General features: G+C 46.9%; 1 protein-coding gene across 2 annotated transcripts; it reads right to left on the bottom strand.

Moving 5' to 3' along the window:
• Positions 1–1,246: 1,246 nt before the first annotated feature.
• LOC120668688 (cadmium/zinc-transporting ATPase HMA2-like) lies at positions 1,247–9,211 on the bottom strand. Of its 2 annotated transcripts, XM_039948438.1 has the most exons (9): positions 8,579–9,211; positions 7,228–7,491; positions 6,165–6,262; positions 4,770–5,025; positions 4,541–4,678; positions 4,082–4,409; positions 3,795–3,997; positions 3,276–3,472; positions 1,247–3,194 (listed from the first exon to the last, which is right to left on the bottom strand). In XM_039948438.1, exons 1-9 carry the CDS (start codon positions 8,787–8,789, stop codon positions 1,581–1,583), a joined length of 3,309 nt encoding a protein of 1,102 aa, XP_039804372.1. In that variant the 5' UTR covers positions 8,790–9,211; the 3' UTR covers positions 1,247–1,580. The 2 variants fall into 2 exon arrangements, with proteins under 2 accessions (XP_039804372.1, XP_039804373.1); XM_039948439.1 differs by lacking the exons at positions 6,165–6,262; positions 8,579–9,211 and having other exon boundaries at positions 7,228–7,353.
• Between the last annotated feature and the right edge of the window lie 5,388 nt (positions 9,212–14,599).

Consider the following 14,599-nt stretch of genomic DNA (forward strand, 5'->3'; position numbering starts at 1 on the left):
GGCTGGTGTAGCTCAGCCGAACAGGGGTGGAAAGGTTGGCCGGACAACACTGGACAAGACTGGTGTCGTGTGCTGTGTCCTGATTATGCCTTCATTTGTGTTCTGCGCTGGGTGCGAATCGTGCTGGAGTGCCTCGGGCTCCAGATACTTGGGATTCCAAAAAAGAATTCTCGGCTGTTTTTCAGAACAACTGAATAAGGGAGGGTATTCTCGAAAAAAGGTTGTTTTGCAGAAAGTTTTGTAGTTCCATGATGGTTTTGTAATACTATTCCCAACAGAAATAACAGTGCCTCTAATAAAAAAAATCAGCATTGACAGTCTTCTCAAATTAGTGCAGACTGTAGATTTTCTTTGCGCTATTTTTCTTCTTAGGCACAAACTTCGTTGCGTAATTTTTTGTGTAGAGGGATATCGGTTCGTCATTCCTTCTTTCAATTAAGTTTTCTTAGTTCGGAACAAGTTTACAATAGATATATTAATATAAAAAAATTTAGTCTACGCCATCAAACTGTTACAAAAGTTTAATTTTCAGCCTTCAACTTTAAAATAAAAATACCGAAACTGAATAAGTTTAATAATTAGGATGATTTTATATTTTTTTTAAAAAATAAAAGTTTTTTTAAAAATAAATTAGAAAAAAATTATATTTAATTTATTTTAAATTAAAAGAACATGAATCAGGTACCAAATTTTTTTCTAAAATGTAAGCGATCTATTTGAACTTTACTTATTTAAAAGTAATAGGCATAGCTAAAAGCAAATAAATACTAGAAACATGAACAAATTAGATCTGAATAAATAAGAAGCAGAGTGCCAATAGGTGGTTACATTTAAAAAATAATAATACTAGTTTCTTATTTTTCTGATTTCAAATAAATTACTTATAATCTTTTAGCTTAATTAAAATATTTTTATTTAAAAAAAATAAAAACCATATTTAAAACCACCCAAAGGTAAACTTGCCCGCTTTAGATAGTTGGATGATCTCCATTATGCAATAATTAAAGTTTGAAAAACAAACTTTTATAATAGATTAAGAATGTAAACTAAATTGTTCCTTTGTTTAGAAAAAAAAGTACACAAGCGGACTCCTTAGCCTAGGCACTCTTGTTTCTTCGATCTGAACATTGGTCTCCATAAGCTACCAAACAGATAGCCTAGTTGAGCTGCGGAGCCAGTTCAGGGTTGAGATTTTCAGGCAGCTCACCCTGTACTGTACCTGCCTGCATCAGAAATTCGGAATAAATACGTCGGCAATTGGGCTCCATTACAGAACCACGGAACTATAATATCAAGAAGTACCACACCAAACTAGCAGTTCCCAGTGCACCTCATCAAACACTATTCTCAGTTGCAACTCCTCGAACCAACCATTACAGGAGGTGCAAACAGAGGTGCAGGGAACACAACCAGGCAGAGTCCTCCCTTTCAGACTCCTGCCTGATCAAAATCCTACATCTTTTTCTTCAGCAAACCTATACATACATTATAACTAGATCCAACACTCTGCACCGGCAGCCTACTATCTTACGCCGATGAGTTACCTCAGCTGTTCGTATGGGCATACACTTCATTTCACCCTACTCTACCACGATCTCGGGCAGTTTCAGCATGGTGTGGCTGCAGCAGCTGCTCGTCCTGGGGCACTTCACGTAGCTCCTGCAGCACCGGCTGGTCTCCCTGGCGCACACAGCTTGCCAGCTCGAGCAGACGTCTTTCCCTTTGCTTCCGCAACCCTTGTTGCTAGTCACATTGCAACAGTTTCTGCTCAAGCGGTCTGCAGGAGGTGGAACGCAGTCCTTTCCCTTCAGATGGTTCGTGCAGTCTTCCACCTTGTGTTCTTCACTGTGGTGGCTGCACTGGTTCTGCTGGTTGTGATTCTCATCAGGTAGTGAACTGATTGGGATAGAGAATTCTTGAACTGGCTCAGCCGCAATCTTCTTCTCCAGGCCATGAGGTTCATGGCAGCAATGGTTGTGGTGGAGCTGTTGCTCGGCATGGCAGCCCTTTTCTGATTCCTCAATCTCCCCATGGTCATGGCAGTGGTGTGTATCCGCAGGCTGCTGCTCAGCATGGCAGTGATGCTCGTGCTCATGATCATGGTCGTGGCAAGCATGCTCAACTAAAGAATGTGAATGGTTGCGCTCTTCACAGTGGCTGTGCTCATGCTCATGGCAAGCATGCTCACCTGCAGAATGTGAATGGTTGTCTTCTTCACAGTGGCTATGCGCATGCTCAGGGCATGCGCTGTTGCAGTCAGAATGCTGACAAGTATGGGCTTCTTTGCAGTGGGTATGATCATTGTCATGGCAATCTTGCTTGTTGATGAAGTGCGGGCTGCTCAGCTCCTTGCAGTGGTCATGGGTGTGGACATGATCATGGCAACCATGGTTTTCAATAAGCAACTGATTGCCTGGCTCTTTGCGGTGGTTATGAGTATGTCCATGGTCATGGCAAGCATGCTTTTCTGTAACCACCTGGTTGCTGGGCTCTTTGCAGTAGTTGTGGTTGTGGCTGTGGCTGTGGCTGTGGCTGTGGCCGTGGCCGTGATCATGGCAAGCATGCTTTTCCGCAGGCTGCTGGTTGCTCGACTCTTTACAGTGTGTGTGGCTATTACCATGATCATGACAACCATACTTACCAGAAGACGATTCTTTGCAACCGCCTGTCGACTTGCATGGACCATCTAAGCAGTGGTCGGAAACACAATGCTTCTTTCCGTGTGATCCATGCTGTGAGGATGCACAGCATTTCTTCGCATTCTGACCACCCTTGGATCTCAATAACAACATGCTGTACATGATCACCAGCAAGCATGTGCCCACATCTGCCAGGACGGCTGCCCAAATAAGTGGATGTCCCGCAATTGCAAGTCCAACAATTGCAAGCTTAGTAATCACTGAGAAGATGATGTTCACAATGATAGTCCGGTGTGTCCTCCGTGCTAGCTGGATAGCCTTTGGAATCCTGCGGATGTCATTCGACATCAGCGTAATGTGACTCGTCTCCATTGCAACAGCTGAACCAGATACACCCATTGAGACTCCAACATCAGCCTTAGCCAATGCTGGGGCGTCATTCATGCCATCACCAATCATCAGCGTAGGACCATATTTTGCCTTGAGTTCATCAACAATTCTCACTTTGTCCTCTGGGAGAAGTTCAGAATGAACCTCGTCTAGGATGTTTCCAAGCTGGCAGAAGATAGAAGTGACAAAAATAAGTGATCCGGTATGAGGAGAGTATGCAATATCACATAACTAGCATGTCTTTACCTGGTTCTGCGCATATGCAGCTGCTACAGAACTATCCCCAGTAAGCATCACTGACTTAATACCCAGTGATCTCAGCTCCTTGATGGCTTCCGCTGATCCAGTTCGGCAGGAATCCGACAGAGTAAATACTCCAATCAATTCCTTTTTGCAGGCGACATATCCAATAGTAACTCTCTTCATGTCTTTCATGTCCGAAACTAAAGCAAAGAAAGGGGCACATGATTTTTCAAAGGATAAATACTGTGATTTAGACAATATAAAACACAAAATCCTTTTAAAATAACTAATATAATCAGGTTCTAGTCAGAGAACAAAACGGGTTAAGGAAAAATACAGTCATCTTTTGAAAGTGGCAATGTTTAATTAACATTCCTGAAACAAAAACCTTTCTATATACTGTGGACTGTTTCCATCCATCCACGGCATGTGCTGTCTCTTGTCTTTTAACTGGATGTCTGGTTGCAGCTAGACAACTAGTAACAGAACTTGTGGAAATATGGAGTTCATGTGTTTACCAACCTGTTTCACACGAGGCCCTTGACAAAATTCTTTTGTTCCCAATATAAACTCCTTCCCCGTCAATTTCACCATATATCCCTTCTCCGGGATAGATTTGGAACTCAGTAACGTTATCAGATTTTGGTTCCACTGATTTTGATTGAGCATAGTCAACAAGCACGGATGCCATTGGGTGGCTTGACCTGCTTTCAATGCTTGAAACCCTACAATAGCCTCGAAACTCAGTATATCAGTACACCCAAAGAAACCTTGTGCAATGCGCAATTTACAAAAAATGCAACAATCACCAGTAAAGAAGTTGTTGTATGGGGACACGCCCACCAACTGCCTGGAATTCCTCGACACAGAACTCTCCTCTAGTAATTGTACCGGTCTTGTCAAAAGCAGCAATTTTGATCTTCGCCAAGGATTCAAGGACATCCCCTCCTTTGATCAGGAGCCCTGTCTTTGCAGCCGTGAGTAGAGCACAGAAGGTGGCAACTGGTGTCGACAGCACCAGAGCACATGGGCAAGCACTCACTAGAAGGACAAGGGCCAATTGAAACATGTGTTTGAGGTTGTGTGCTCTGACCACCACAGGGATCACTGCTACTGCCGCAGCCATGACAACAACAGCTGCAGGTGCAGTTCAAGATAACAGTAAGAAAAACATCTGAACTAACTTGTTTTATTTTTCTGGTAATTATTTGCAGTAGGCATCTCAAAAGGAAAAATTGTAGCAACATTAGCACATGCATCTAGCTTACCGGGTGTGTAATACTTGGCACATGTATCAATCAGCCTTTGTGTATTGGATCGACTGTTTTGTGCTTCTTCAACTAGCCTTGCCATTTTTGCCACTGCAGAGTTGTCAGCCATAGCAGTTGTCCTCACAGCAACATAGCCTGCCACATGACAATACAAAATCACTACAAGGTCAGTAGCTTATTCTAGGCATTTAAGATACGTCAGTTCAAGCTCTGTGATATGTATTACCATCTATGTTGAGCGTGCCAGCCCAGACCTGGGACTCTGGCTGCTTTGCCACCGGGAAGGATTCCCCAGTGAGGGTACTCTCATCAACCTCACTCCGTCCATCAACAACAACACCATCAATTGGGATGACTTCCCCAGCTTTTACAGCTATTACTGTATTGACCTTGACATCCTGAGCTGCAACCACTTCCCCAGTCTCTGCTAGGACAGCCTTTTGTGGTGTCATGCTCATTAGTGATGACATCCCAGCAGTTGCCTACATGTCAAAGCAACATTTAATCATCTTTTTTCTCAAAGAAAAGATACAATTAGTGCCTATATGACACATATACAAAATGTATTAGTGCATTTGAAATGAATATTTGTTTTTCTTGTTGGACCAAGGATAAAGGCCCCCGCCCCTCCCACTATAACACCTGGGTTTTATGGTCGGGTTGGCTAGGTGGGGCGCGCTAACATAGTACCAGAGCCGAGGTCCCGGGTTCGAACCCACCCGGCCACGCATTTCCGCTGCGCGATTTCCCCTGCGCCTCTCGTGTGCTGAGACCTGCTGCGGGCTACGCCGGGCACTAGAACCTGCTGCGGGCTACGCCGGGCTCGCACGCCGTAGGGGGAATGTTGGACCAAGGATAAAGGCCCCCGCCCCTCCCACTATAACACCTGGGTTTTATGGTCGGGTTGGCTAGGTGGGGCGCGCTAACATGGTACCAGAGCCGAGGTCCTGGGTTCGATCCCTCCCGGCCACGCATTTCCGCTGCGCGATTTCCCCTGCGTCTCTCGTGTGCTGAGACCTGCTGCGGGCTACGCCGGGCACTAGAACCTGCTGCGGGCTACGCCGGGCTCGCACGCCGTAGGGGGAATGTTGGACCAAGGATAAAGGCCCCCGCCCCTCCCACTATAATACCTGGGTTTTATGGTCGGGTTGGCTAGGTGGGGCGCGCTAACATTTCTTACAACATATTGCGTTTGGTTGTTATTTATTTGGTTTTCTAATCTGCTTCACATATGTATGAGTGTACATGCATGTTTGAGTCCACTAGATATAAAGCTCATTTGTCTTCACTTGAGATTTCGAGAGTTTTCAGGTGGGCAGCAACACCATGCACTCAGCAGCATGCTAAATGGTGGTACTGTCAGCTATGTGGGATCTGACTCTGGTCCAAGCCATGACCCAAATGGCAGACCAAAAACTGTTTATGGTCCATCAGTAGGTATAGTGCGCATCCAAATCAAACAACCACGCAACGTCACATCAGTTTGAGCATGTGCTTACAAAATTTGACACGTCAAGAAAAGAATTAGATTCTTCTCTGTTTAGTGGTTAATGTGTGGCTTCTGTAATCCTGCATCTATTATTACTTAGGCAAAATAAACTGCTGAAAGAGATGGAAAGACCTTGTGGCTCGCCCTGGTCTCAAGCCATTCAGCTGTGGTGAATAGGAAAACAATGAACCCAGCCTCAGAGAAATCCTTCAGAGCTATTGCCCCAGAAACTGTAAAGAGAGCAAATAAGACATGTGAAACTTCAATTTAGCATACCATCCATCTACCAGAATTCCAAGCATTCATGCCATGGCAGAACCCAAAAAACAAGTGTTATAAATGCATTCCAGGCATTCATGCCATAGCAGAACCCAAAAATAAGTGTTATAGATGCAATAACAAGGAAAAAGCCTATGTGATGAAAAGATAGCAAGGGCCATCCTAGGTGAGAAGGTAGTGCCAACAAGGAAAGGTGGTGATAACTATACATACAGACCGCAAGCGGTTGTGGAGATTCCTTGATAAGTTTCACATGTATATTGGGATAGAGTTATCTTGATACCAAAAACAAAATCTCTAAAAAGTATGATTCGAACGATACGTTTCTTCCCCCGAAAGGAATACGATTCCCTATTAAGGTCGCATCACCATACTGAAGAAAAGCATCGTTCTGTTCATTTAGCATATGCATCAGCAAGCAGTATCCCTTTAAAGCATAGGAAAGTGGAGGTCCCTCCAGAACCTAATGTGAAGGGAAAAGATTGTGCAAGTGAGACATAAACTTTTTGGGTGCCGGTTCGGTTCTGCTTTCCCACTAACGAGCCATCATATTGGTCCTGGCAAAACAATTTGCATGGCTCCTTTTTTCTTCACAACACGTCTGCCACATGGACAGATATGTTAGCAGCAGCATTATTGACCCCAAAGTGCGGGTATCTGTCAGTGTTTGTATGAGCAGTAGATGATTATAACATAATAAAACTAAGCTAGTTTACTAGGTTCAGCATAGCTATACTTATTTTAATATGATTCAACTGAGGAATGACTCTCAGTTGCAGATTTAAATATTACTTTCGACATAACTAAGTTCTTTTGAATCTAGCGATATATATTTATTTTTATCATCAAACAAAGACAAATTCAATCAAAGAAGGCATCATCCCTGTAAACCTGTGAACCAGAGGCACTTCGTTACCTGCAATCAGCATGAGTATATTGACATCAAGGGTCAGCCTCCGGGCAGCTGCAATGCTTCTCAGAACGATCGGTGGCAAGCCTGCAGCCACCGCCCCCAGTGCAAACCATCTCAAGGGACGCCAAAAGTGCTCGAACAGTGATACGAGCAGACAAGCTCCACAGATAAGAACGTATGGGCTGGGCCATTTGTTCATTATCTTCTTTGTGCCGCTGCCGTAAGCTCGAACAGAAGCGTCAAGCCTTGCCTGGTTCAGCACCTTGACTGGAAACACCAAAGATGGAATCAATCAAGGTTCACAGCTGTTCATCTTATAAATGTGAGGACTGCGACAGATGCAAGTACAATTGACAGGTTCATAGAACATGCAGTTGTTGTGTAAGAGGTCTCATAAAATATTTTTGGAGGAATGCTTAAAATCACAGTGGAAATTTCAGACGAATTTCCCCTAGAAAAATCACACGAATGGCACATGCAGAGTCAACTCCGGTCTCCATGCAGAGTCACCAGGTACTAATCTGCTGGTGAGCCCCCGTGACTCAAGTCAAATTCTAAGATTGGATTTCTATGTAGTCGGGTCAGGGCCACCACCAAACTTCTTGTATGCAGGGTTTTCAACTGATCAATGATCAGATATCATAATCCAAATTGATAAGGACTGGAAATCACTACCGTGACCCTGACGCCAAATATGATGAGCCGTTTGATTCACGGACCCTTCTGACTGGTCCCGATAATCAATGCAAATAACAAAAAAAAATCACACATTTGATTGATCGATGCATCAAAATCGAAGATATTTCGTTCAAGAAAAAAAAAAGAAACACTTCCCCCTTGAGAAGGAGGAGAAGAGGGACACGAAAGGAAGAAAACGAAGTTTGCGTGATTCGTTTCTGGAGCCAACATATTCTTGGGCTGCTGAGTGGCGTGACCAGGAGTCCTTTTTTAGGGGGGGGGGGGGGGGGGGGGAGAAGAAGAGTGCGCGCTGGGTTCGCGGTCGCGGCGGCATCAATCAAAGGTCTGATAATAAGGTCGCAGCACGGCTCCCGTTGCTATCCGGAGATCGGCCCAGGTTTTCGTCGCCGCCGGGGGTAGTTGGGCAGGACTCGGTCGGAGGTGGGTCTACTCCAGTCACAGTCCCCGCCCCCATGCTGTGGAGTTGATCAGCACATGCTGATGGAGCGGCATTATTTCTTATTTCTCCAGTGATCGCACCCAAGCGGCAAGAAATTCCCCAGCAAGAGGACGAATAAGAAGGATTTTTGTGGGGAATTTTTCTTGAGAATTTACTGGAGATAATTAAGCAACCGGTCGGGGAGGAATTTAGAGGAGGGTCGGTTGGGCTCCGTACCTATCTGCGCCGGGGACGTGGCGTCGGCGTCGTGGACGACGATGACGGTCCGGGAGGGGACGATGACGGTGACCTTGCGGACGCCCGGCAGCGGGCCGAGGAGCTTCTCGACGAGCGGCACCTCGGAGGGGCAGCAGATCCCCAGCACGTCGAAGTAGGTCTTCTGGGCCCTGCTGCCGCCGGCCGAGCCCGGCGGCGGCGCGTCCCCCATCCCTGCTCCGCTCCTTCCTACAGCGGTCGCCTCGGTGTCGGCGCGCGTGTCGTGTGCCCGGGATAATGTCTCTGCTCCGCTCCTTCCTGCAGCACGCGGGACGGCGCGGGGGGAGAAGAAGGTAGAAGGAGGCACGCACGGCACGAGGGGGAGCGGCGCTCTTGGCGTGGCGGCCGGCGCGGGCGCGTTAAAGTAGCAGAGGACCCGGGGGGGCGTGGGCGCGGCGCGGGAGGACCCAGCGACCGTTTCGGGAAGACTCACTGGACAGGGGCCCGGCCAGGGCGGGAGGCGGCCGCAAGATGGGCGGCGGTTGCGAGATGGAGGAGGGGAAAGCTAGCGCGCTTGTAGCAGCGAGGCAACTGATCGGAGGTGGTGGGTGACTGGGTGCCGTGACGGGGTGTGATGGGAGAAGGGGTTCGGTTCGGGCCTTCGGGGGGCGGCCGGGTATTTATGGTGGGGGTGGCGGGTCACTGGGTGGAGACGCGCCGGGCACTGCCATGCCATGGATGGATCGTGGGCTGGGCGCGGGAAGGAGGCCAGGCCGATGGGATGCGTGGGCGCTGCTTGCTTTATTGCCTTGTTAGCTTAATTAACCCAGCGTCACGGCCTTAATCCGTCGGGTGCTCTGCTGGAAACGTAGCAGAGCGGGGCACGCCGGTTAGTTGGCGCCTGGAGTTCTCCAATCGAGCCTTTCTCTTTTCTTTTTCTTTCTTTCAATTTCGTAGGGGCAGCAGCCATCCCATCAGCCTACCACGACACTGCACGCTGCCGCATAGCCTTAGAGAGAGAGAGAGAGAGAGAGAGAGAGAGAGAGAGAGAGAGTAAACGAGTAGTCGAACGAAGAGGAAGAAGAAGCATCGTCTGATCTGCATTCCGCGTTTGCGCGGCAGTAGCAAAGTTGAGGTTGCATGCATGGTGGATGGACCGCCAGAAAGCCCCGGGACACGCCACGTGTGCAGTGGCCAGGCTACATCTGTGAGCCATGCACGCTCGGTCGGTCTGGGTAGGTAGGCCCTGGCGTTGGACTTGATGCGGAGACGAGTGCAGCTAGCACAACGTACACGCAGGCGACGAGAATGCGACGGCGTACAGTAGGGGGTACGTACGTCGTACGTGCAGGTATATGCTAGTACTAGATTAATGTCAGGTGCCGCTCGCTTTTGGACCGACCGGCCGGCCGGCAGACGCCTAATTAATTAATAATTACAAACTACTACAAGCTTGATCGGCCCGGCCGGCGCCGCCGTGCACGTGATTCCACCGGTCCATCCATAACGAACGGCTCGTTATTACTATATATGTATATGGATCTTAATTCTTAACTGTGAATGAGAATCTTTTCTTTGTTATTACTTCTAGAGAAAAACTCTTTTATTACAGTACAATAATATATGTGGTAAGTAGGCTGAATATTTAGATGGATGAGAGGAGAGGAGAGAAGCGAGCTCAGCCAACAAACTTTGTTGCATAGATAAGTGGATAATATATTAATGGTGAAAAAATAACTACTATACAAGTGAACTGAGAGATAAGCTGCAAAGATCCTTACAGCCAGTAGCTGGCTGTATTATTAGCCTTGCTCTTACCAACGGAATTGCGCCCGTCCCCCATTTTGATCATACGCATCATGCCAGCAAACTTAATCAGCATATTGAATTGTGAAATAAATTATTTTATGCGCAGTTAAGATTTATCAGTTCAACTGACGTACGTGTTCTAATTTCTCAAAATGCCTCCAAGCGACTAGTAATAAGCTAGCTGGCAAATCTTGAGGTCAATGCAAACCCAATCTATTGTGTCTCGTTAATTAACACGTACGACGCTAGCTATTGCAGCGGTGCCTATATGCTATATCTATATGTGCTTCGCTGATAACGACACCATGACTTTATTATCAATCTAACATGTGAATATACCCAATCTTCGGCAGGCAGGGCAGGCTTTTTTTTTCCGTCGAGGGGCTAGCTAGCTAGTGCGTGATTATTCCAATGCAAGTTCGCTCCAGCCTAACTTGGCTTCTAGCTAGCTCTCTCGGTTGTGGATCGATTGGCTACACAGTCTAGTCATACCAAACAGTGGAGTGGATGAGTACCAAGCTATAGTTAAGCAAGGGCATGTGCCGCCGCGTGTGCACCGGCCGGCCGCCCAGTGAATAAGACGACGGACACGTAGTGCGTCGTCTTAGCTTTTCACAGGGAAGAGCTAGGCCAAGAACAAGGCTGTGCGAGACATACTAGCCGGCCAACTCGATCGATCTCATACGCTACGCCCACAGTACAGTAGTCGTCCTAGTTAGTTCATGCGAAACGAAGGAGGACATATATCGGATGGACGGACGACGTTTTCCTGATCGATCAAGTGACACGATGGAACGATGCAACAAGCAACGTCGACGCTGGCGATCCACGACCGGTCGACGTACAGCGGCTAGCAAACATGTGAGCTTGACGGATCATATCCACGAAGAAAGCTTGACGGATCATATCCACGAAGAATCCAATCCAATCCAATCCAAGGCTATAGGCAGGCAGCAGGACGAACGACTTTCGCTTCTTTCCAGTAAGTCAGTCGATCTTGATTTGTTTTCCTCTCCCTTTCGCTAGAAATCCGAACCCTATGATTCGATTCTTTGTTCTATTTTTTCATTTTTAATAACTGAGGTCAGTTTGCTGAATAAGAGAGCGCGAAAGACTTTCCGCGTAAGAGCTCTTCAAACGTCCTATCAAAGCAGCGCTGATACTGTTGCTCCTCAATCTACAGATAGAGAAGAGGGCACGTCTCTTTTTCTAGAAGCCGGTCTATGTTCTTATTCTTATAATACTTCAGGAGCTAATGAAACTATTTTCGTAAAATTCAATTCTCTCAATTCTTCGGCAATCGCGCCAAAAACTCGAGTTCCTTTTGGATTTCCTTTTTGATCAATGATAGCTGCTGCATTGTCATCATAGCGTATTATTATACCATCTTCGCATTTGAATTCTTTACATGTACGTACAATTACAGCTCGAATTACTTCGGATCTTTCTAGAGGCATTTGGGGTGTTGAATCAAGAGTAGATAGTAAGCATCTTTATTATGGTCGTTTCATTCTGTCCCCGCTTAGAAAAGGTCAAGCGGATACTGTCGGTATTGCCTTGCAAAGAGCTTTACTTGGAGAAATAGAAGGAACATGTATCACAGACTAACCATCCTTTAGAGGGTATTGTTAAAAGATCATCGATTCCTAAAGAAATCGATGTAGTAGTGCACACCTCTCGTATGGTAAATATACCATTGTGCCCTATAAGGTAAGTGCGGACGAAGTAACACGAATATCTCCTGTAGTCAGTCTATTTCCATCAGCCGGCCGGCGCAAAGAACCAACCAGATTGTCCCAGTGGATAAATAAGGAATACGGACGTTAGGCACCTAATCCTTATGTCATAATAGATCCGAACACTTGCCTCGGATTGACTTCAATATATAATTGCTCCAGTGAATAACTAAAAAAAATAGAAGGACGGCAGATAGTAAAGAAAAGGACTAATCATAATATCTATCTTTCAAAGATTCAATAAAAAGACAGTTGGCGGGTCTCTTTGTATGTCTTGTCCGGAAAGAGTTTTGAGAAAATTCATTTATAGACATTTCGTGCTCATTTCCAAATTTCTGCTTAGTTATTCCCATCATCCGGTAACCACAGGATGATCCCAATCTCCTTTTAGTAATAGATCTTTTTGATATGTCTCAGTCTCAGCGGCAAGGAAGAGAAAATGCATCGAGTCGTTTATCAAGAAAGTGGACGAGCATGGTGGTCCCTATATCTCTGAGGGGTGTACCACAGTTTCTTAAAGATCCTGTAAGCAAGTAGGTTCAGATTGTCATTTAGCTTCAATTTCTTAAAGATCATGTAAGCAAGTAGGTTCAGATTGTCATTTAGCTTCAATTTCTTCAGTCTCACAAGCGGGTCCGCATGCATAAAAAGAAATTGTATTTGCCTACTACTCCGACCTTGCCTTGAAAGGATAAGGAAATTGGATAAGAGCGAGAGCTAGACTGACTGTTGGTCCAATGCTAGTGGAGGATTCAGACTGAGGACCCCCCGCCTAAGAGCCCAAAAATATCTCGAATAGGAATTCTAGGATTCGATTCTTTTACCGCATTGGGATACTTTGAATTCTTGAATAAACCAATTCGAGAACAGTTGGATGCCGACAAAATCATCAAAGATGGATTACTTCGATTCAACAAGGTGCCAATAACTTCTTGATGTTGGCTAAGTGATTGAGACTGTGGAATGCATCTATCAAAATGCAGGCCACGTATGTCTCGTGATGGATCAATTCCCATCGATCGATCATGCATGCATATCCCCGATACTGAGAACCGACAACGTTGGTAGTGCTGGATGCATATGCTTATGCCTGGTTTAGATGAAAAATTTTACATCCAAAAATATCACATCAAATGTTGCGACACCTGCATGGAGAATTATATGTAGACGAAATAAAAAAACTAATTACACAGTTTGCTTGTAAATTGCGAGACGAATCTAATGAACGACCATAATTAGACACTAAATTGCTACAGTAACAAATGCTCTAATGACGGATTAATTAGATTTAATAAATTTATCTCGTAGTTTACAGACGGATTATGCAATTTATTTTGTAATTAATTCACGTTTAATATTTCAAATGTGTGCCGGAATATCGGATGTGACACTTTACACCAAAAACTTTACGCATCTAAACGGGACCTCAGTTTATTTGCCTCGCAGTACTGACTACTGAGCAATATAAGGCCTACTCCAAAAATTATAGCCACTTGCTAGTTTATACATTTGTTAAAATATATGTAGAGATATATCTTGCAACTGCTACTTTGGAGGCCTGCGACGTTCCGCTCTGATACTTCTACTGGGTCTCGTTAGAAGCCAGTGGCGGAGCTCGCCCAAAATTCTAGCTGGGGCAGAAAGGAAAGGCAAGGTCGCCGCCTCGTCGGTCGACCTCGGCGTCGCCGGAAGCTTGCCTACGGCGCGCACCGATGGTGGGTGGCGGCGCGGGAGCGCGGTGGCAGAGCACTGCGGCAGTGGGCGGCGGCGTGGCACGGCACACACCGGTAATGGGTGGCGGCGCGGCGGGCTAGAGCGCGGAGGCGAAGCGCTATGGCGGCGGTCAGTGCCAGTCATCGGCTCGCCGGCATCGCCGTGACCAACCTCCCTATCCCACCAATTCCTCCTTCAAAGCAGCCTCCCACCTGCACTTGGGCCGGTGCCGTGAAGCTTAGGGCCGGTCGGCCGGGGCGCCTCTGGCCAGGGTGGCTCCAGCTCCACGCGACCACGCTCCAGCGGAGGCAGCCTGAGCCTGCGGCTGGCGGCAGACAGCGGAAGTGTGGAGGCCGGAGATGCAGATGTGAACGGGAGGTCGGGGGGGGGCGATGACAGGACGACGGAAGGTCGGGTCATCATGGTGATTTTTCCGTTTGCATGCTCTGCTCTCGTCACGCTGAGTCCAAGACGACGGACGCTGCTGTGGCACCGCTCCATTGCTTGCCGGTTCGCCTCCATGCCGGAAGGGAGGAAGACAAGGGTCCTTGTGGCGTTGCTCCGGCGGTAGGTGGGGCAGCTGCCCCACCGTGCCGCATGGGGAGCTCCGCCTCTATTAGAAGCAACATGTGTTATTGTGATGTGAATCGTTGTAGAAGGGCTGGCTCTCCTGTCTCTTCCTATCTTTTTCCTCCTGCCGCGCCGCCCGCCACCCACCCACCCACCACCGGCCTTCGACCCGACCTTCTTCTTACCCGCGCCACTGGCCACCCGGTTGAGCGCC

The sequence above is a fragment of the Panicum virgatum genome, chromosome 4N (genome assembly GCF_016808335.1).
Source record: "Panicum virgatum strain AP13 chromosome 4N, P.virgatum_v5, whole genome shotgun sequence".
NCBI classification, from domain to species: domain Eukaryota; kingdom Viridiplantae; phylum Streptophyta; class Magnoliopsida; order Poales; family Poaceae; genus Panicum; species Panicum virgatum.